This window comes from Podarcis raffonei, chromosome 2, assembly GCF_027172205.1.
Source record: "Podarcis raffonei isolate rPodRaf1 chromosome 2, rPodRaf1.pri, whole genome shotgun sequence".
In the NCBI taxonomy this organism is placed as follows: Eukaryota; Metazoa; Chordata; class Lepidosauria; order Squamata; family Lacertidae; genus Podarcis; species Podarcis raffonei.
Genome location: NC_070603.1, coordinates 28800471 through 28821097, shown reverse-complemented (window position 1 = coordinate 28821097; position 20627 = coordinate 28800471). Strand labels below are relative to the sequence as shown.

The 20627-nt window shown below is 42.0% G+C and overlaps 1 protein-coding gene across 2 annotated transcripts in view; it reads left to right on the top strand.

The window, feature by feature from the left end:
* GPRC5C (G protein-coupled receptor class C group 5 member C) overlaps positions 1-19467 on the top strand; it is a 30068-nt gene extending 10601 nt beyond the window's left edge. The window contains exons 2-5 of one of the 2 annotated variants that reach the window (XM_053375461.1): positions 1006-2071; positions 11973-12067; positions 13772-13918; positions 18284-19467. In XM_053375461.1, coding sequence (XP_053231436.1) covers positions 1030-2071; positions 11973-12067; positions 13772-13918; positions 18284-18316 — 1317 coding nt within the window. In that variant the 5' untranslated portion in view covers positions 1006-1029 and the 3' untranslated portion in view covers positions 18317-19467. Of the gene's footprint in view, positions 1-1005; positions 2072-11972; positions 12072-13771; positions 13919-18283 lie in introns of those variants that run through there. The other variant, XM_053375462.1, reaches the window with a different exon arrangement.
* The last annotated feature ends 1160 nt before the right edge of the window (positions 19468-20627 follow it).

Below are 20627 nucleotides of genomic sequence, written 5' to 3'. Positions count from 1 at the left end.
CTTTGCTTGTATATATATATATATATATATATATAACCTGCTATATATAAACATTATTTGTTGGGAATCACACTCAGGTCTTGCTTGTGGGATTTGTATAGGTATCTGGTTGGCCAAGGACTAGATCAGGCATCCCCAAACGTGGCCCTCCAGCTGTTTTGGGACTACAATTCCCATCATCCCTGACCACTGGTCCTACTAGCTAGGGATCATGGGAGTTGTAGTCCCAAAACAGCTGGAGGGCTGAGTTTGGGGATGCCTGGACTAGATGGAATTTTTGGCCTGATCCAGCAACGCTCTTCTTAAGTTCATTACATCTTTCCAGGTACATTATATGCTGTACCAAATGAATCATGGCCCTTGCCTTTTCAGTTTTTTAATGCTTCTGTCACCACCAGTGTCACCCTGCTCTCTGGACTAATTGTTGGTTAACGCAGTATAGTGGTACCTCGGGTTACAGAGGCTTCAGGTTACAGACACTTCAGGTTACAGACTCTGCTAACCTGGAAGTAGTACAAGTTAAGAACTTTGCTTCAGGATGAGAACAGAAATTGGGCGGCAGCGGCAGGAAGCCCCATTAGCTTAAGTGGTACCTCAGGTTAAGAACAGTTTCAGGTTAAGCACGGACCTCCGGAATGAATTAAGTTCTTAACCCGAGGTACCACTGTACAGTAGCTGGTCTCCTAAACCTCCGACAGAGCCTAGCAGTGCTGGTACAGGGGGCCGAGCAGGGTATAGACCAGGGTTTCCCAAACTTGGGTCGCCAGCTGCTTATGGACTACAAATCCCATCATCCCTGGCCCACTGGTCCTACTTGCTAGGAGTGATGGGAGTTGGAGTCCAAAAACACCTGGAGACCCAAGTTTGGGAAACGCTGGCGTAGACCATCACCAGTTCTGTTATATAACCAAACACCACCATCGATACTACAAAATTGCCCAGTTCTGATAACAATACGCTTTCTTTTGGATATGCTAACCTTGTCTTTTCCCTCCTATTTTTCAGTTCTTTCTCAAAGTGCCAAAGAATATGTGTCATCGCTCCAAAACGATGGGTATACCCAAGGCGCTGCTGCCATACCTTTGGCTCCTGGGACTTCCCACCAAAGTATGCTTGGCGGAAGTGACTCCATCGCCGCCGGCAGGCTGTGGCAAGGACTTGCCGTCCATCTATTACAACCTGTGCGACCTGTCGTCAGCCTGGGGCGTCGTGCTGGAGGCGGTAGCCGCCTTTGGTGTCGTGACCACCTTTGTCCTCACCGTCGTCCTTGTGGCCAGCGTTCCGTTTGTCCAGGACTATCGGAAGAAGAGCTTGATAGGGACGCAAGCCTTCCTGTTGTTTGGCACCTTTGGGCTCTTCTGTTTGACTTTTGCCTTCATCGTGAAGCAAGATTTTTCCACGTGCGCCTCGCGACGTTTCCTCTTCGGCGTCCTCTTCGCCGTGTGCTTCTCTTGCCTGGTGGCGCATTCCCTCAGCCTCAATTTCCTCGCCCGGCGGAACCATGGGCCCCGGGGCTGGGTCACCTTTGGCATGGCCCTGCTCCTCGTCTTGGTGGAGGTCATTATCAACGCTGAGTGGCTCATCATCACTGTGGTGAGGGGCGACGATTCGCCCAAGGACCCCTGCCGGGTGAAGAATGAAGACTTTGTCATGGCGCTGATCTACGTCATGTTCCTGCAAGTGCTTGCCTTCGTTGCCTCGTGGCCTGTCTTGTGTGGACGTTACAAGCACTGGAGGAAGCACGCCATCTTTGTTCTCCTCACCACCTCCCTCTCTATGGCCATCTGGGTTGTGTGGATTGTGATGTACATTTACGGCAACCAGCAGGAAGGAGGCCAGGCCTGGGACGACCCCACGTTGGCCATTGCTCTCGTCTCCAACGCCTGCGTCTTTATTTTCTTCTATGTCATCCCAGAGATCTCCCAAGTGATCCGGCCAGGACCGGAGCAAATCTACGAGGAAGATGTCTACCCCACCCGGGGAGTGGGATATGAAACCATCCTCAAGGAACAGAAATCCCAGAGCATGTTTGTGGAGAACAAGGCCTTCTCAATGGACGAACCTTCTTCAGGTAGGCTTCAGCATACTTGTTGTGGAGAGGTATTTGGCAGTGGGCATGGGGTTGGTTTGTGGAAACTTCTACCATGCTTTTCTATAGGCATAAACACCACAAGGCTTGTTCTAAAATACAGTCGTACCTTGGTTTTTGAACAGCTTAGTTCCTGAACGTTTTAGCTCCGGATCGTCGCGAACCCAGAAGTGACTGTTCCGGTTTTTGAACCGTTTTTGGAAGCCGAACGTCCGGCAGGATTTCCACAGCTTCTGATTGGCTGCAGGAGCGTCCTGCAGCCAGTCAGAAGCTGTCATTTGGTTTTCCAACCTTTTGGAAGTCAAACGGACTTCTGGAACGGATTCTGTTCACCTTCCAAGGTATGACTGTATTGCTTTAAAAAAATGCTTAGGTTTGCCTTGTCTTTATCTTCTGAGTTTTTAGAGTACAATACAGTGCAAGTGGGCAGCGCCGCAAGCGGGTGATGGGCATCTTTGGCATACCTGGAGAAGAGCAGGAGGAACCAGGGCCTGACTTGTGGTACAGAGTCAGCCTTACCCTGTTGGTTTCCTGTCTCAATCTGTGTTACAACATGTTTGCCTGGCTCAATAGACTTGGAAGGAAAAGCAACAACACCAAGAATTGCAAGAATTGCAAGAATTGCATGCATAAAGCGGTGCTCGCAAGAGCACTCTTATGTTCAGTTTGACTTGTGGCACACTTGTGGCAAAAAAACCCAACACAATGGCTAGCACTGACATAGACGGACCTGACATCTTTTCTGTGCTCCGGTTGAAGAGACGTGGCCTTATGGCTGATTTCCGCCCTTGCTTCCCTCTCCTCCTCTGATGTAGTAATTCAATTTCCTGACTTTTCTAATGTTCCGGTCCCTTTCACTTTCGTTTAATAAGCCACACAGAATCGAGAGCCGCTAGGTCAAATCACAGCTCAGATCTTGGTTACTTTGCAAAGTATTTAGCTTTGCTAAATTGTTTTGGATTTTGAGACTCGGAAACCTACCTTGCAGAGAAGATGTGCGGCTGAAAATTTACAAACTTTTATATGAGACTTTTTATTTATTTATTTAATAAAACTTGTATACCTCTTGATTGTGCATAAAACCTCTAAGCTGTTTCACACTTAACTTCAGAGAGCGTCATAGGATTGGGCTATAAATATATTGTTTGGCTTAGAACATGACGGTGTGAAATTTATTTATTAAATTTCTATCCCGACTTTCCTTCAAAGGAGCCCAGGATGGCACTGGCTTTACTTTCATCATGGGCCAAGTTCAGGTGATGATAATTTGAAACTTGGGAAGAGGATCCTAAATTCTACTCCTTCAGATTTTCAAAGCTGGCAGTATGCATAATCTTACATCTGCAAATCCAAGATTTATGTCTCTTTCCCCAAAATTTTAGTTTCAGGAGTTTAGAAACTTAAATGAGAGGAATCGCATCTTGTAAAATAAATTGCTGGATTCCTTTTTGCCCTAGTAGTTGCTCAAAAGGCCACAATTCCATCTGCGTGAGATGATGGACCCAGATGAGTATTTCTGTAAAGAAATTGTTTTGATGATTGGATTACCTTGACTTCTCCCTCTCCACTCACTAGTCCGTGCCCTATTTTAAAGAATCTAGTACTGTGGCACTGATTCTTTGCCAGCGGGCTTAGAAAATGATTCATGAGCACATGATGCTTTTGCAGCTCATCACGGATCCCCAAGTGAGCCATTCTAAGCTTTCTAAATGAAGTGTGGGGTATATGTGCCACATATAAATGAGAAGCTGCTTTGCCCGGGTGAGAAGGAGCCATTTCCTGCATTGCTCCCTGTGCTGAAAATATCACTTAAATATATTCTCTCTAACCTCTGTTCTTGGCTGCCAACCTCCCACCTAAGACTCCACCTTAATCCCTCAGAAAGTGTCTTCTTGAAACCTGTTGCCAGTTTAGCCTCCCCCAGTTTCAAGCAGGGGGGGGAAACCTGTATGTGTCACCGAAAAGCACAATTTGGAACAAGCTGTTGTCATTCTCTCTCCAGGCTTTATAAGAAGCACCACCAAGAAAAGCCCCAATATGCAAAACTATCCTCATCTGCATGATATGAAGTGAAGAACTCACAGCATTGTTCTGTGACTCACTCCGAAATGCCTCTGCTTCCTGCTGTTTTACACTTATTCACCATGTCTTTGAATTTCCTTAGATTATCTCTTCAGGGATCAATTTTGCTATGTATTCCTCCTTTGTTTAGAACTTCTGAATATTTCTGCATTGAAAAGAAAAGTAATCTGCTTTTTCTGTGTCTAGTTTTGGATTCCCTGTAGAATCCATATTTCAGACACTGAAGCAACTCCAAAATTGTTTTTCCCCCACTTCATTTTTTTTAAAAAATTAATCTTTCAGTCTTTGTGGAAATATATATACAGTGGTACCTCGGGTTAAGTACTTAATTCCTTCTGGAGGTCTGTGCTTAACCTGAAACTGTTCTTAACCTGAAGCACCACTTTAGCTAATGGGGCCTCCTCCTGCTGCCGCGCCGCCGGAACACAATTTCTGTTCTCACCCTGAAGCAAAGTTCTTAACCTGAAGCACTGTTTCTGGGTTAGCAGAGTCTGTAACCTGAAGCGTATGTAACCCGAGGTACCACTGTACTACACTGCTGAAGGAAGCCAAAGTTAAGACCTTTCATTTTGTTGCTCTTCTATAGAAGGAGACAGCAAAGCTGAGGGCGGTATGTAAATCTCAACAACAACAACAACAACAACAACAACAACAACAACAACACAACTAGGTTATGATAGGGGCAAAGAACCGGAATGGAAGTCCCATGTATGTTTGATGGCAATAGTAACCAAGATTGTTGCCATTTCACACACAGTCAAAAATCTCAACCGCTCCATAATTCTTTGTTGGAAAAACCAATAGGCTAAAATATACACACATATGACTACATGGCTGACAGGATTTTATTACAGCACGCTTTGCTTCTTAAACCCTAGAGAAGACTCTCTTATTTAGGAAAGGTCTCCTGAGCACAGTGTGCTCATTAAAACCTACTCTGTCTATAGTTACCCACAAACAAGGCTTTGTTTTATGGCTGGCTTAAGTCACAGAATGCCCCAGCAGGCTTCTGATGGTTGTTGCACTTGGGAACATTGATTAGTTAGTGCTTCCTGCTTTGCTTCCAACAGCATGGAAGAAATATAGCAATCACTTCTTTGCAAAGCTGTCTGTGCACAGAGGTGAAGGCTTTTGCAAACGCATAGTGGCATATGAAATGAAGCATTGTATATTACGGAGACGAAATCTAACAGTTTTGCTCTCTCAGGGCTAATTTGTACGTCTGACTCTCTCTCTCTATCTCTCTCTGGGTGTGTGTATGTATATACATATATATACATATTGTTGCAAACAAAAATATGCCCTTTTCCCTTATTGGGGTATCCAAGAGCCCATACAGAGTCCTTATGTAGGTTCTTGGATACCCCATAAGGGAAAAAGGCAGATTTTTGTTTACAACAATATACATATATCGTGATTCTGTCAAAATGAGTACAAATGTAATTGTTGCCCATGCAATCATTTAGGGCTGCCACCCTTTTTAACCGGGATCTGCTCTTGTAACTGTGTAAATTAAATATGAGTTGATGCAGTGTTGAACTGAGAAAAATATCTTATCTTTTTGATGCAACTTTGTGAATGCATCATTGGATAGTGTGTTAAAATTGGCATGCTTTATTTTGGCTTTTAGGCGTGGTTCTTCTGCTTCCGAGAAGTTTACCATCATGTATGCCTCTTGTAAGCCAATTGTACGCCTTCTCTGACCCTATATCATGGGTAGACAACATGGTGGCTTTCAGATGTTGTTGGCTGAGACTGATGGGATTTGGAGTCTAACAACATCTGGAGGTTACCATGTAGGGTATTCTATGTATTTGAGGGATGCGGGTGGGGCTGTGGTCTAAACCACTGAGCCTGTTGGGCTAGCTGATCGGAAGGTTGGTGGTTCAAATCCCCATGATGGGGTGAGCTCCCGTTGCTCAGTCCCTGCTCTTGCCAACCTAGCAGTTCGAAGGCACGCCAAAAAAAGTGCAAGTAGATAAATAGGTACCGCTCCGGTGGGAAGGTAAAAAATGGCATTTCCGTGTGCTGCTCTGGTTTCGGTGTTGCGCCAGAAGCGGTTTAGTCATGCTGGCCACATGACCCAGAAAAACTGCTTGCGGACAAACACCGGCTCCCTCGGCCTGTAAAGCGAAATGAGCGCTGCAACCCCAGAGTTGTCTGTGACTGGACTTAACTGTCAGGGGTCCTTTACCTTTACCTTTTTAATGTGTGTTTTTTTTAAAAAAAATACCCTGCTTTTCACCATCCAGGTCTCAAAAGCACCAAAGATTAAAATGTAAATTAAATCTAAAAAAATTAAAAATCTCAGAAATTTAAAATCTATTTAAAAACATCAGAAAATTTAAAACGTCAGATAAGTATTCATGATGCAAAGGTCTCTAGGTGTCTAAAACTCAGTATGGGTGGTGCCTCTCGAACTTCTAGTGAGAGGGAGTTCAATAGAGTTGTGCCCACAACACTGAACTTACATTAACATGAGTCATGTTTCTGTCCTCTGGGCGGGGGTTTGGGGGACCACTATGATCTCAGTGTCCTTTGCTCAGCACTAGATTGTGGAATATGGGCTTTTCCATGCTTCCGTTCGTGCTGCAATTTCTAAGCACAGGTCTCTGTAACTTCCAGGCACAGGTCTGAGCACAATTTTTTTCTTTCCCCGGGGAAGCCCACTGTTTACTGCTGAATCGGAACAAACAGCAATCCATGGAAAACCTGATTGACATTTATTCTGATTCAGCAGCAAACAGTGGATTTTCCTGGGGAAAGTGGTGGAACCAAAAAGAAAAAGAAAAAAGAAGATCTGCTAGCACCCGTGTCTGGAAGTCATGGACGTGCCTAGAAAAAGTGGCACAAACATTAACTCCCCTCGAAAGAGAAAAGGTGTTTTTCATATTTTAAGAAAAGAACAGTTGGACTTGATATGTTTACAGGAAACACATGTAATGAGGCTTCACAGGAAAATACTTATCAGCAAGAGATTGGGACAAGAGTTTATTTCGTCTGACAAGGTCAAAAAGAGAGGAGTGGTGATATACGCAAAGGAGAAACTTTTACCGAAATTAATTTTCAAAGATGAACAAGAAAGATATTTGGCAATTGAAATTCAACTTCAAGGAGAGAAATTTTTGATTGTAGGGGTGTATGCACCGAACGAGGGGAAATCTGAATTTTTTAAGAAGTTGCACGAGACCCTTTTGGACTATATGGACTATAATATAATCCTGATGGGGGATATGAATGGAGTCGTATCTACAAACATGGACAAGGCACAAAAACAGGTAGTCACCAAAGATGGTAGACTACCAAAAACTTTCTTTGAAATGACTGACAATATGGACTTGATTGACATCTGGAGAACTAAGAACCCCCTGGGGAGAGAGGGAACTTTTTTCTCTGAAGCCAAGATGACATGGACTAGAATTGACCAAATTTGGATTACTAGAGGAATGGCACCAAAGATAAAAAAAGTGGAAATCTGCCCCAAAACTTGCTCTGATCATAATGCCGTAAAGATGGAGATGAAGCAAACAACAACCGGCACCTTTAGATGGAGGATGAATGACACCCTATTTAGAGATGAAGAAGTATATAAGAAGGCCCAAAAAACTTTGAAAGACTATTTTGAAATAAATATGTCAACAAATGTTGAAAAAAGAGTAATCTGGGATGCAAGTAAAGCTGTGATGAGAGGGTTCTTGATACAACAGAATGCAATAAAGAAGAGAAGTCGAAATGAGAAAAAAGATAAAATTTTGGAGAAAATAAAAGAAGGGGAGAAAAAATTGAGAGTAAAGCCAAAGTCGCAGGAGATTTTGAGAGAAATAAAACTTTATCAAGTACAATATATGGAATTGATGAATCAGGAAATAGAATGGAAAATTAAACAAATGAGACAGAAGATATTTGAATCAGCGAATAAATGTGGGAAATTATTGGCTTGGCAATTGAAAAAAAGACAAAAATTAAATACCATCATAAATTTGGAAGTAGAAGGAAAAGACATACATAATCCAAATGAGATTAGAAATTGCTTCCAGAAGTACTTCAAACAACTATATGCACAAGGGCCACAGAATGAAATGGACATTGATTGTTTCTTGAAAGCAAATGGATTACAAAAAATCTCACAAGAAAGCAAACTAATGTTGAATTGCAAAATATCTGACCAGGTGATAGAAGGTGCCATTCAAAATATGCAACTAGGCAAGTCTCCAGGACTGGATGGGCTGACTTCCAGATATTATAGATCTTTGAAAGAGTGGTTATTACAACCTTTGAAGGAAGTCTGCAATGAAATTTTGGAAGGAAAAAGGGCACCAGAATTGTGGAAAGAGGCTTATATTACACTAATACCGAAAACGGAAACTGAAAAGACTCAACTTAAGAACTACCATCCCATATCCTTACTAAATGTGGATTACAAAATTTTTGCTGACATTTTGGCTAAGAGACTGAGAAAAGTATTGATTGAAGAGATTCATAAGGACCAAGCGGGCTTTCTACCGGGAAGACATTTATCTAATAATTTGAGGAACATAATTGACATTTTGGAAAAGTTAGAAGTGAATATAAATACCAAAGCAGTCCTGATATTTGTGGATGCGGAGAAAGCTTTTGACAATATTTCTTGGAGTTTTATGAAAAAGAACTTACAGGGTATGGGGGTAGGCCAAGGTTTTGAGAATGGTATAGGTGCAATATATTCTGAACAAAAGGCTAAATTAATTGTAAATAATGTGGTTACGGAACAATTTAAGATAGAGAAAGGGACACGACAGGGATGCCCAATTTCCCCATTGCTTTTTATATCGGTCCTGGAGGTCCTGCTGAACATGATTAGAAGGGACCGGTTGGTTAAAGGTATACAGGTCGGAGCTAAACAGTATAAACTGAGAGCATTTGCAGATGACCTAGTTTTGACGTTACAGGAGCCAGAATCTAGTGCCAAAAGAGTTTTAGAACTAATTCAAGAATTTGGTCAAGTGGCAGGATTTAAATTGAATAAGTCAAAAAATAAGGTTTTAGAGAAAAACTTAATATCGACTGAAAGAGAGAAGTTTCAGAATGAAACAGGTTTAACTGTTGTGAAGAAAGTGAAATACCTGGGGATCAACATGACAGCTAAAAATGGGAATTTGTTTAAAGATAACTATGAAAAATGTTGGATGGAAGTGAAAAAAGATTTAGAAATTTGGTCAAATTTGAAGCTTTCCTTGTTGGGTCGAATTGCAGCTATAAAGATGAATGCATTGCCTAGAATGTTGTTTTTGTTTCAAACATTGCAAATTGTGGGCAAGATGGACTGTTTCAAGAAGTGGCAGAAAGACATTTCTAAATTTGTCTGGCAGGGCAAGAAGCCCAGAATAAAATTCAAGATATTAACTGATGCAAAAGAAAGGGGTGGATTTGCCCTGCCAGACTTTAAACTTTATTATGAATCAGCAGCGTTCTGCTGGCTGAAAGACTGGCTGCTTCTTGAGAACACAGACATTTTGGATTTAGAAGGTTTTAACAAAGTTTTTGGGTGGCATGCATATTTGTGGTATGACAAGGTCAAAGCACATAAAGCATTTAAAAATCATATTGTTAGGAAAGCTTTGTTTAACGTTTGGATTAGATATAAGGATTTATTGGAAAATAAAACCCCAAGGTGGTTGTCGCCAATGGAAGCGAAAGCTCAGAAAAAGCTCAATATGGAGGCCAAATGGCCGAAATATTGGGAGATTTTGGAACAAGAAGGAGATAGATGGAAACTGCAGAGTTTTGAGAAACTAAAAAACAAAGTGCAAGACTGGCTTCATTACTTTCAGATAATGGAGGCTTATAATTTGGACAAGAAAATTGGCTTCCAGGTGGAAAAATCTAAATTAGAAACAGAACTGTTAGAACCTAAAACTAAGATTTTGTCAAAAATGTATAACTTGCTGTTGAAATGGAACACTCAGGATGAGACAGTTAAATCTGCTATGATTAAATGGGCACAAGATGTTGGACATAACATTATGTTTGCTGACTGGGAACAGTTGTGGACCACTGGGATGAAATTTACGGCGTGTAATGCCTTAAGAGAAAATATTATGAAAATGATATACAGGTGGTACATGACCCCAGTCAAGCTTGCAAAAATTTACCATTTGCCCGATAATAAATGTTGGAAATGTAAAGAAAATGAAGGTACATTCTTTCACCTTTGGTGGACGTGCCCTAGGATTAAGGCTTTCTGGGAAATGATTTATAATGAATTGAAAAGGGTATTTAAATATACCTTTGTGAAGAAACCAGAGGCCTTTCTCTTGGGCATGGTTGGCCAATTGGTGTTAAAAAAGGATAGAACTTTCTTTATGTACGCTACAACAGCAGCAAGAATACTCATCGCAAAGTATTGGAAGACGCAAGATTTACCCACTCTGGAAGAATGGCAGATGAAGTTGATTGACTTTATGGGATTGGCAGAAATGACTGGCAGAATCCGCCACCAGGGAGAAGAGTCGGCAGAAGAAGAATGGAAGAAATTCAAGGACTATTTACAGAAATACTGCAATACTAATGAATGTTGAATGATGTTGGATTGAATTAAGTGGTTTCTAGCTGTAATGGTATAAAAGAATATGAAAAAATGGTTTTTTTTATATAAGTAAAAGTTTAAGCCACAATAATTTAAGATGTTGGATAGAAAATAAGGTGTTTTTTAGCTGTAATGCTATGAAATAAGGATTTGCTGGACAAATAATTTGAACCGGAATATAAGAAGGGGAGGTATGAGGAGGTCAGGGAAATATGTTACTGAAAAATAAGTTGTGAACTTTATGTGTTTTTATTATTTTTTCTTTTTACTTTTTTCTCTTTGTTTGTATAAAATGGAAAACTCTAATAAATATCTTATAAAAAAAAAGAAAAAGTGGCACAAACAGAAGCATGCATAATAGGATCATAGAGCTGCAGAGTTGGAAGGGACCCTGCAGATGATGATGATAATAATAATAATAATAATAATAATAATAATAATAATAATAATAATACAGTGGTACCTCTGGTTGTGAATGGGATCTGTTCCGGAGGCCCGTTCGCAACATGAAAGGAACTCAACCTGCAGCGGCGCGTCTGCGCACGCGCGGGTTGCGATTCGCCACTTCTGCGCATGGGCGTGACGTCATTTTGCGCTTCTGGCGAAACCCGGAAGTAACCCTTTCCAGTACATCCGGGTCGCCGTGGGACGTAACCTGAAAGAACGTAACATAAAGCAGACGTAACATGAGATATGACTGTAAATTTATTATTTCTACCCCGCCCATCTGGCTGGGCTTTCCCAGCCGCTCTGGCCAGCTCCCAACATAATATTAAAAACACAATAAAACATCAAACATTAAAAACTTCCCTAAACAGGACTGCCTTCAGATGTCTTCTAAAAGTCAGATAGTTGTTTATTTCCTTGACCTCTGGTGGGAGGGTGTTCCACAGGGTGGGCACCACCACGGAGAAGGCCCTGTAACCTCATTTCTCGCAGTGAGGGAACCGCCAGAAGGCCCTCAGATCAGCTAGTCCAACCCCCTGCAATTCAGGATGATGCAGCTGTCCCATATGGGGACGGAATTTGCAATCTTGACATTATCAGCACCACGCTCTAATCAACTGAGCTACCTGGGGCGAACCACTATTCTGTCTCTTACATGGGTTATTTGAGCAAAAATATTCTCTGCTTCTGCTCAGCCTGCGCTGTCTGAAAACCATCTTTGTCACTGAAGATCTCCCAAGCCTGTGTGCCTTTTAATGTTATTTTCTTGTGATTTCTCTTTCTTTTCAGCCAAAAAACCTGTGTCTCCATACAGCGGATACAACGGGCAGCTGCTGACGAGTGTGTACCAGCCCACAGAGATGGCTCTCATGCACAAGGGGCCTGTAAGTGAGTGTGAAGCTCTGCTGGTGTTTCTTATCTTTCTCGACTGTAGCTTAGCTTCCAGAATGTTGGGCTTTTTAAAAAAATAAAATAAAAAACACAACATCCTCTTGAGCAGTTCAACAGGAGAAGTTTGCTCCTGACGGAGAGAGGTGAAACCTCTCATAAATATATCACATCCAGATATTCTGTGTAGTTAACTCTAGATAAGGGAGCAGGATAAACAGCGTCACTCTGCGTGTTTGCATTCTTTGGATGTAAACTTAACACTCACAGGTCTTTGAGTGCAGCCCTCTTTCTGCCCTGATTCTGCAGGGTAATGGGGTGAAACTGCTTCTGATCTGTGCCTTATTCAGATGGCAAGCCTAGGTCCCTTTGCCTCAACACCTAGTTTGAAAAAATGTTTTCAGAACATTTTATTTCATGGATAAGTGTTCAGTTATGCAAGCCCTCATTTGGAGTCTGAGAAGGTACAATCAGAATCAGGTTCACCACCTCATTTGCTTCCTGGGAGAAGTAGGCTTGACAGGAACATGTTTTTTTTAAAAAAAACAACAACCCAAAACCGAAGGAGTTTATTTGGCCTGCATTGTCCTGCAGAGATTATATGTGTGGCAGGGGAAAGGACTGAGGCTAGGGAAGACAGTTCATCTGACTATTTTGTCATCTGACTTGGTCAAAGAAAGCGTTCAGATTATTATATCTGAGCTTGCAGACACAGCCCTTGGTGCTACCCTTTGCGGGAGCTGGGAAACGAACCAGGAAGTCTTCCAATAACTATAGTTTACTGTTTCATCCGAACTGGGGGAAACGATGGTTAGCATGAAAAGCTTCAAACAAGCCAGACGCAAAACCATGGTTTAAAGTTGGTTTTAATATCCTGGCTTATTCCAGAGTTGTTAATCATTGTTTCCTGGTTCAGACAAAACTGGAAACGATAGTTAATTGGAAGGCCCCGTGATTTGTTTGCCAGCTCACGCAAAGAGAGGAATGAAAAGGGGCTGCAGGGCATGGCCAAGAGAGGCTCATCCACACCTCAGCATATTAAAATGAGGCATGATTGTCTGAACACAGTCAAAACATACTCAGTGAATTTGGGGTGTCAGAGATTATGAGGGAGGAGTTTGCACCTTCCCTACTATGCATTTGTATTTCTATACAAAAGTTCACCTAACAATGTGGCAGAAGCTGGATTTGGGCATTTACTCAATATCTTGGTATTGCCGCAGCAGCTGCTGTATTTCTCCTGTTTTGCATGTTTTAGTATATTGCAAATTAGGAATCAAGGTGTGCGTGAACTTGAAGTGTGCATGTAACCATGCTGCTCCAGGGACCCAAGTGAAAATGCTCTCTGTCTGAGTCATGCCCTTGAAAAGTCAAAACAAAACAGTTTTTTCTTCTTCTGTTTTGATCTAAAAAAGCCTCAGATCTCTTGCATGTGCCAACAGTTTCTCACGTGTGGAAATGATGTCAAAAATCAGGAAAAGTTTCATACAGCCTCGTGAAAAGTGGAAATGTTTTAGTGATTTGAAAATGGAACAGTTCAAGCCTTCTTCATTGAAGGTCAAATATGTATTCCTATAGATGACGCGTGCATAATGTTGATTGGCTGTGTTTCTTTGACCATACTGCAGCTCCTGGTTGCCTTTCTGACCACACTTTCTGCCCACTTCTTACTCTTTTTGTTGTTGTTGTTTTGCTTGCAGTCTGAGGGCCCCTATGATGTCATCCTCCCTCGTGCCACAGCCAACAGCCAAGTGATGGGCAGTGCCAATTCTACGCTGCGTGCTGAGGATGCCTACATTTCACAGAATAAGCAGGCAGTGGCACAGAAAGATGGAAAGAGTGGGCAGGTGTGTAATTGGCTAATGCAGCTGCGACTGGAATTCTGTTCCAGTCCCAACTACAGATATATAGTGAATCCCTATCTTTCTGCCCCTCTGAACTGATTTATACACTGCTTCTAGCCCAGTTTGCCTTGATACAATCTCTGCAATTCATAATACACCCATGTGACTGCAGCTGACCTGTATGTTGCTGTGAGTTTATATTATGTGCCTTGCAGAGTAATGCACGACTTGTGCAGCCGCAGAACCTGGAGAAATTACAAGCCATGATTTGGTCCTCACTTTGAATTTTGGAATATCCTGCAAATTTTATTTAGGTTGATTGCTAATTTTTAAATTATTATTATTACCAGTGGGGGTTTTTCTGGGGTTATGCAGGGGTATGCATACCCCTAAACATTTTGTGACTCTTTGTACTTTTGTCCATTTACTGTAGTTATTTTCCCCGATTTGAACTATAAAATGGGGGTTTTCTTCCCTGAGTTTTTTTATTGGGTTTTATAAGCAGGAATAATGTTATCAAATGGTGATTTTCTTGAGTCAAAATGAGAGTACTCCTAAACATTTTAAAAGGAAAAAAGCACTGATTATTATACACCACTTTTCAAGCAAAGTGCTTCTCAAAGCAGTTTTCAAAAATGTACAACCCCTCCACAAATTCCTAACACGCTTTTAAAAAAAGATGTTTTAAACAGCATAAAATGCTAGTAAATATATGATGTGGATCTGAGCACCATAACTGTAGGGCCACCACTGAGAAAGTCATGGTTGGCGTTTGCCAGCCAACCTAATTGTCTTTGTAGGTGGGCCTTTGAAGTGGATCTTAAAGGCAGGGACAGGTTGATAATGGATGCAGATGGTCCTTTAAGTAACCTGGTCCCAAATTATTCCAAGGTTTTAAAGGTCATTTGCAACACTTTAATTTGGTTCCAGAAACACACTGTAAATATACACCAGTGGGTGGCTGCATTTTCTACCATTTGAAGTTTCTAAGCAGCTTTTAGAAGCCTGCATGTTGCTAATAAATAGGTGGTAACCGAGGCAAGGTCCATTCTCTCCAGATAGGATTGCGGCTGGTGAACCAACTGAAGCTGTTAAAAAGCACCCCTTGCCAACTCCAACACCTGAACCACACTCCAGTAAGTGTGGAGTGTGAACTGCAAAGCTGATCCTTCAGAGGAGTGCAACCCAATCTAGAGTCGGTTCCAAACTTAGAGGGGCTCGTTTCCTGCCCCCACCCCATCCCAGTTGGCTTTAGTTAGCTATACTTAAAATGTATATATATTTTTTTAAAAAAATATTTATTAAAGTTTTCAAAATGTTACAAAAAGAAAAAAGAAAACAAAAAAGGAAAATACAAGATAAAAACAGTTAAAAACAAATCAGCCTTTCCATATCTTATCTTTCATTTGCTTGTTTCCCAGACCTCATCACACCTCCCTTTTTTGTGTTCCAGTTCAACTAGTTGATTCAGCAAATCCTTTCCCTCTTTGTTTTTATCCTAATCTTTAATCTTAATATATTTTAGGTTTAAATTATCTTTTTTTTTAAAAAAATTATTGAGTTTTTCCACCTTTATACATTAAAAAATCAAAAAGAGAAAAACAAAAAAGTTAAAAACACATAAAGTTTACAATCCTTATTTTCAATAACATATTTCCCTGACTTCCCCACACCTCCCCTTCTTATATTCCAATTCAAATTGTTAATTCAACAAGTTCTTGTCCCCAATTTTTGACCTTTTTATATTTAATTCATTTTAAAAAAACCAATTTTAACTTATAAACATCAGTATTTAAACATCAGTGCTCATTCTTAAAACTTTTTTCTAAAGTCGACCCAAATTCCCTTCCACGAATTCCCCAATTTTCATACTAATAACAAAACAAAATAAAAAAAAAACAGATTATTATTCTGCACCCTTTGGATTCCCAAACCCCACCCCACCCCTTCCCGGTTTCAATCCCCAACAAATGACCATCAGTCTTAGTCTACTATCAGCCTGGAGACCTCACGTCCGAGGCTCTTAATTCTCTCTCAATTCCTCTCTGCCGGTTTTTTTGGTAGTCCTTAATATTAAACACCAGATCTCGGAGAAGCTCTGTCCCGATAGGGTCCATATTTCTTCCAGCCAGACCTCCATACTTAAAAGTGGAGCCTGAATCTTGTTTCTTACTCCTTTTAAGTCCAAATGTCCCAAAAGCTCCAACTTTCACCTTAATCAAATTTGTAATCCATAGGTCTTCAGATCTCCACATAAGGAGATCTCTCCATTCTTCAATCTTCAATTCAAAACAGATTTTCATCATCCAGTACTTATTTTCCTTTGTAGCCATCATGTCAGGCCTCTGGCTCTCCTTTGTCATCTGCAACATTACATCTCCTCCTTCCTTTTCCTCAGAAACAACATATATCTCTTTCTCCACACTCTCAAATCTTTCAAGTTTCTCTTCTTTTCCAGCTGCATGGACTTCATGAGTCAAGTCCTTATCAAATTCAATGGATTTGTTTACTGTTAAGTCCAGAGTTGCAACATTGGTAGCCAAAACATCAATTTGGCCTTGTAACTTTCCCAAGAGAAGAAACACTCTGTCCAATTTAGCTTGAATTTTTCCTCCTTCGGCCATTCTTGTAATGTCCCAAAATCCCCTCTAGAGGGATTTTGGTTACTTAATCTTCCTTCCAGTTCAAATCCAAAAATCAAGTTAGTTTGTATCAGTTCTTCCTTGTTTTCAACAAAATATAACCAAATTGTAACAAATATATCCAGCAGAGACAGCAGAAACAAAGTTCTCTTTTTCCTTCTTGACAGCTAATTTGACAGCTGTCAAACATAAGAAAGTCAATCAGATTGATTGACGGCCCTGATCCTCAAATTTGTTTGTTTCTCCTTCAATTCAATCATAGACAACATCGACCTGTGGTCCTCGAGTTGCCTATGTATCGGTGGTATCTTCTCTTCTACAGCAACTGCTATTTCCTTTGCTTCTTCAGCTGTCTTTTGGGTCAAAGTAGATTCCTGTAGCAGTTTCTCAATAGTTTCTGTATTAGTGTTCACCTTCTGTCCCAAATTATTAATGCTTGTAGTATTTTGATTGATTTTAATTGATGCTTCAGCTACTTGTTTACTTAGTTTTTCCAAAGATTCATTAATTTTGCCTAATGCCAGAGCTAAAACATCTTCAGATGCCATTCCTTTTGGTTTAAGTTGTACAGATGCAGCCCCTGATGGTGCAGAGGGGCCAGATGCTGATGCTCTTCGCTGCAGCCCAGTGTCTGGGCGAAAAGATCTACCACACCTCGTTGTTTTTTCTTGAAGCAAATCTATCTTTTCTTTTCCATCTGCCATAACACTCTAGTTAAAGCCCAAGGTCAGTCCCACGGCCAGAATTTGTTTTGAAGTGGAAAATTCCCCTGGCCCAGTTGTTGTTGTAACAATTTCAAACTTCCTCTAGGGGGATACAGTAGCAGTCAAAACTTGTTGCCTTAAAAAAATAACCCTTTTTAATCCCCCAATTCACAAAATAGACAACAATTTCAGTTTCAGTTAGTTTCCAGTTACTTTAAAACCAGGAGAAGCCAGCCAGAAACATTGTATCTCTCTTGCAGAGTTAGCTGTCAAAAAGTACTCTATTCACCAACAGCGCATTTCACAATACGGCATTCTTATTGTCAATTGGCAGCCCGTTCCCAGGTTTTAAGCGGTGGATTTTAGCTTCCTTTCCTCTCTTTTTGCAGGAAAATATAGTTCACACCTTTCCCCCCCTCCTCTCCTGCAACCAAGGGGGGAAATCGCTTGTTTTGATGTTAGGATTATAGTCCTTTTCAAAGGACTTTCAAGGTTTTAGCTTACAACTTCTTTGCTTTACTCTATTTACAAAGAACGGAAGGCGGACTTCCTGTTTATGCCTCCCCGCTTCAGTACCGAATTAAGTCTTTGTTCTCCTTTATTTCCAAATTTGACCTACTCACGGGTAGTTGTTTTTGTAGCCAGATTGTCACAGGAAAAAGGCAGCGCTCTCCGGTAACGGCTGTGCGGCTTCGCTCCACGGAAGAAGCAGTTGACTCTCAGCACCGCGCCGCTTGCCCCGCTTCGCTCCGGAGCCCGTAATTGGGTTCCTTTACAAATTGGGGGGGCACAAAAAGTGCCCGCCGAGTCCCACAGTCACAGGCTTCACCCACCTGTGGTTTTTTAAAGGGTCCCCGCTTCGCCGTAGCGGAACAGACCCGATTTCCGTAGAGCCAGTCCCTCCGGATCAGAGGGAGTCTGCCATTACCGATGGCGCCACCCCGGAAGTCCGGCCTAGCTATACTTAAAATACCATTCCTGCTGTAAGAAAACTAATGTATCAATCTCTTCTTTTGTTTCAGGCTTCATCTCCTTATAGCAAGAGCAGGTGGTAGAAGCCAAAGTCTTGATTTCAGAAGGTCCCGTTCCTCGAGGATGCCTTGCAAAACCTGCCTTTGTGAAGGAGCATCTAATGAGGCTAGGCCTCTGTTAGCCATTGAGAGTTCATTCTGGCAGTGGAGACAATACAGTTTCTTCTTGTTACACGTAACTCCAAGTGCTCTGCTTGACCTCTGCTTTAGAAAATCTGGGTTGCCGTACTGGGATACACCTGTGGTTTGCTTGTTTTTTAAAATTCTGGACAACAGGACTTCTGTGTTCCTTGGAGCCTTCAATCAAGTTCTTCTTAGTGCCACCTCTGCAGTACAACTAGCCAGCATTTCGGGACTCTTTCCTTTTTTTTTTTAAACACGCCACGCCATTCATGGACCACGTTGACTTTGCTGTGTCTCACATTCTTCTGCAATGCTACCTGTTTTTATGCTGTACAAATCCGCCTTTCCTAATACTGAGAGGATCTTGTCTAGGCCACAGCTTGACCTCCTGGTGGATGACTGAATTGCCCCTACCTTCCTCCCCATTGCCAAATCCCATAAGGGAGTGCTTCAGAACTGAGAAGGGTGCTGCTGTTTCGATTCCTCTTCAACGGAGGCCGTGTAGATGCTAGTCCTTCCGCGGAGAAAAACTTTGTCAAGTGTAGAAAGAACTGTGGTAACCGCTCTCTCGTAGCCCTCCTGCCTTTGGACCAACCCTGAAGTGCAACAGATATTATGCCTGTCCCAGAATCCTGATTGCTCCGAATCTGCTGCCTCTCCACCCCTCAGGGCAACACAAAATGAAGGCCGCATAAGGACTTTTTAATGTTTGGTGCTTAGCTCTGGGTGCCAAGGTGCATGAGGGGGGTTGCAGTTCTGCCTTATTTTGCAGGCAGCACCTCAGATGTCTGTGACGACTGTGTTTTGGGGGTGTTTGTGAGTTCTTGGTGCCACCCATTGAACATCCAGGAGGTGCCAACTGATGGGGAAAGCTAAAGGAGACAGATAGGGTACTTCCTAGTTTCCACACAGAATGAGAGTAGTGGGAGATCCATGACATTTGCTGTTCCCTGTCAGTAGATGCAACGTCAAAAGGGTCCCCCTCCCAGTTCTGCCCCCCAGCACAAGCTCATTTGGACCTCTGAGTGAGATTCGCAAAGTGATCACCTCAGTTACATCCACAGAAAGGAGAGGAGGGGAGATGGAATTATAAAGTGAAGCCAGAGGGTCTAGCAGTGCAGGAGAATGGGGAGTTTTCCATGCCCAAAGTTGCTGTATTTCCACTGGAGTTTCAGAGGATAAAGCTTTGAAAGTCTTGGGCTGCAGAGCTCATCACAGAAAAGTAATTTCCTCTCTATAGTTTTATTCATACTTCACTCCTCATCTGCTGAGAATGGGCCACACCTACTCTGAATCTCCTGCCTAAAATTCTCTTGGCCTTTATGCCATGCGCATTATAAAGTGACACCCCCTTTTTCTCTTCCATTGTTAGGCAATCTGTCTCCTTTAATAACAACCCTATAATCCCCATGCCTTCTCCCTGTATGTATATCTTGCCTTTGACAAAAGTAGGCCCTGACCCATGAGAGCTTTGTGCTGCGATAAAACAGTTACAGTACAAACCTCACCACATTAAAAAAAACACCCAAGTCCCTCTGAGCTCAGTGGGGCTTACTCCCAGGTAAGTGGTGCCAGGATATCAGCCTTAGTCCTTTAAGGTGCCGCCACTCACATGCTGCTCTGTGCCAGTTGTGTTGGGCTATGGCCTAACCTTTTATCTTGGTACTCTTAGCATCCTGAGGCTCCAGCACCTTTTATCTCCTTTTCCTTGTTCTCACTTTGGAGAGAGGAAAAGAGGTGCTGTTTTTCTCTCAGATACAGGCAGGGAGGTGGACGCTGCTGTTGTGTGGGCCTGGTTGGGAGAAGGGCTTGAAGAAATGGACATGCAGAAAGTGCTAGCTACACACTCCCGGCAATGCCTTTGTACCTGGCCTCTGCTTTCTGAGAGTGGGTCTACTCAGTGCCTTTTGCAGATCGGCCTCCCTTTTATCTTAAGCACTCTCTACAATGGCAGGAGAGGGATCATATCCAGCTTTTAGAATCTGCCGCCCTACCACTTTGTGCTCAAGAATATGAATTTATGCTCACTGAAGCCAAGGCTAGTCATGAAGAGCCTCGCACTGAGTCATGATTTCTGGCCAGCCTTACTGAGAATGATGTTCTGCGCCTTGCTGTTGTATGTATGTGTGTATTTGGGTGAGTTGTTCTCTATATAGATAATGCAGTGTGATTTTTTTAATCTGGCTGTGAGTGAATGGCAGGAAGAACTCAG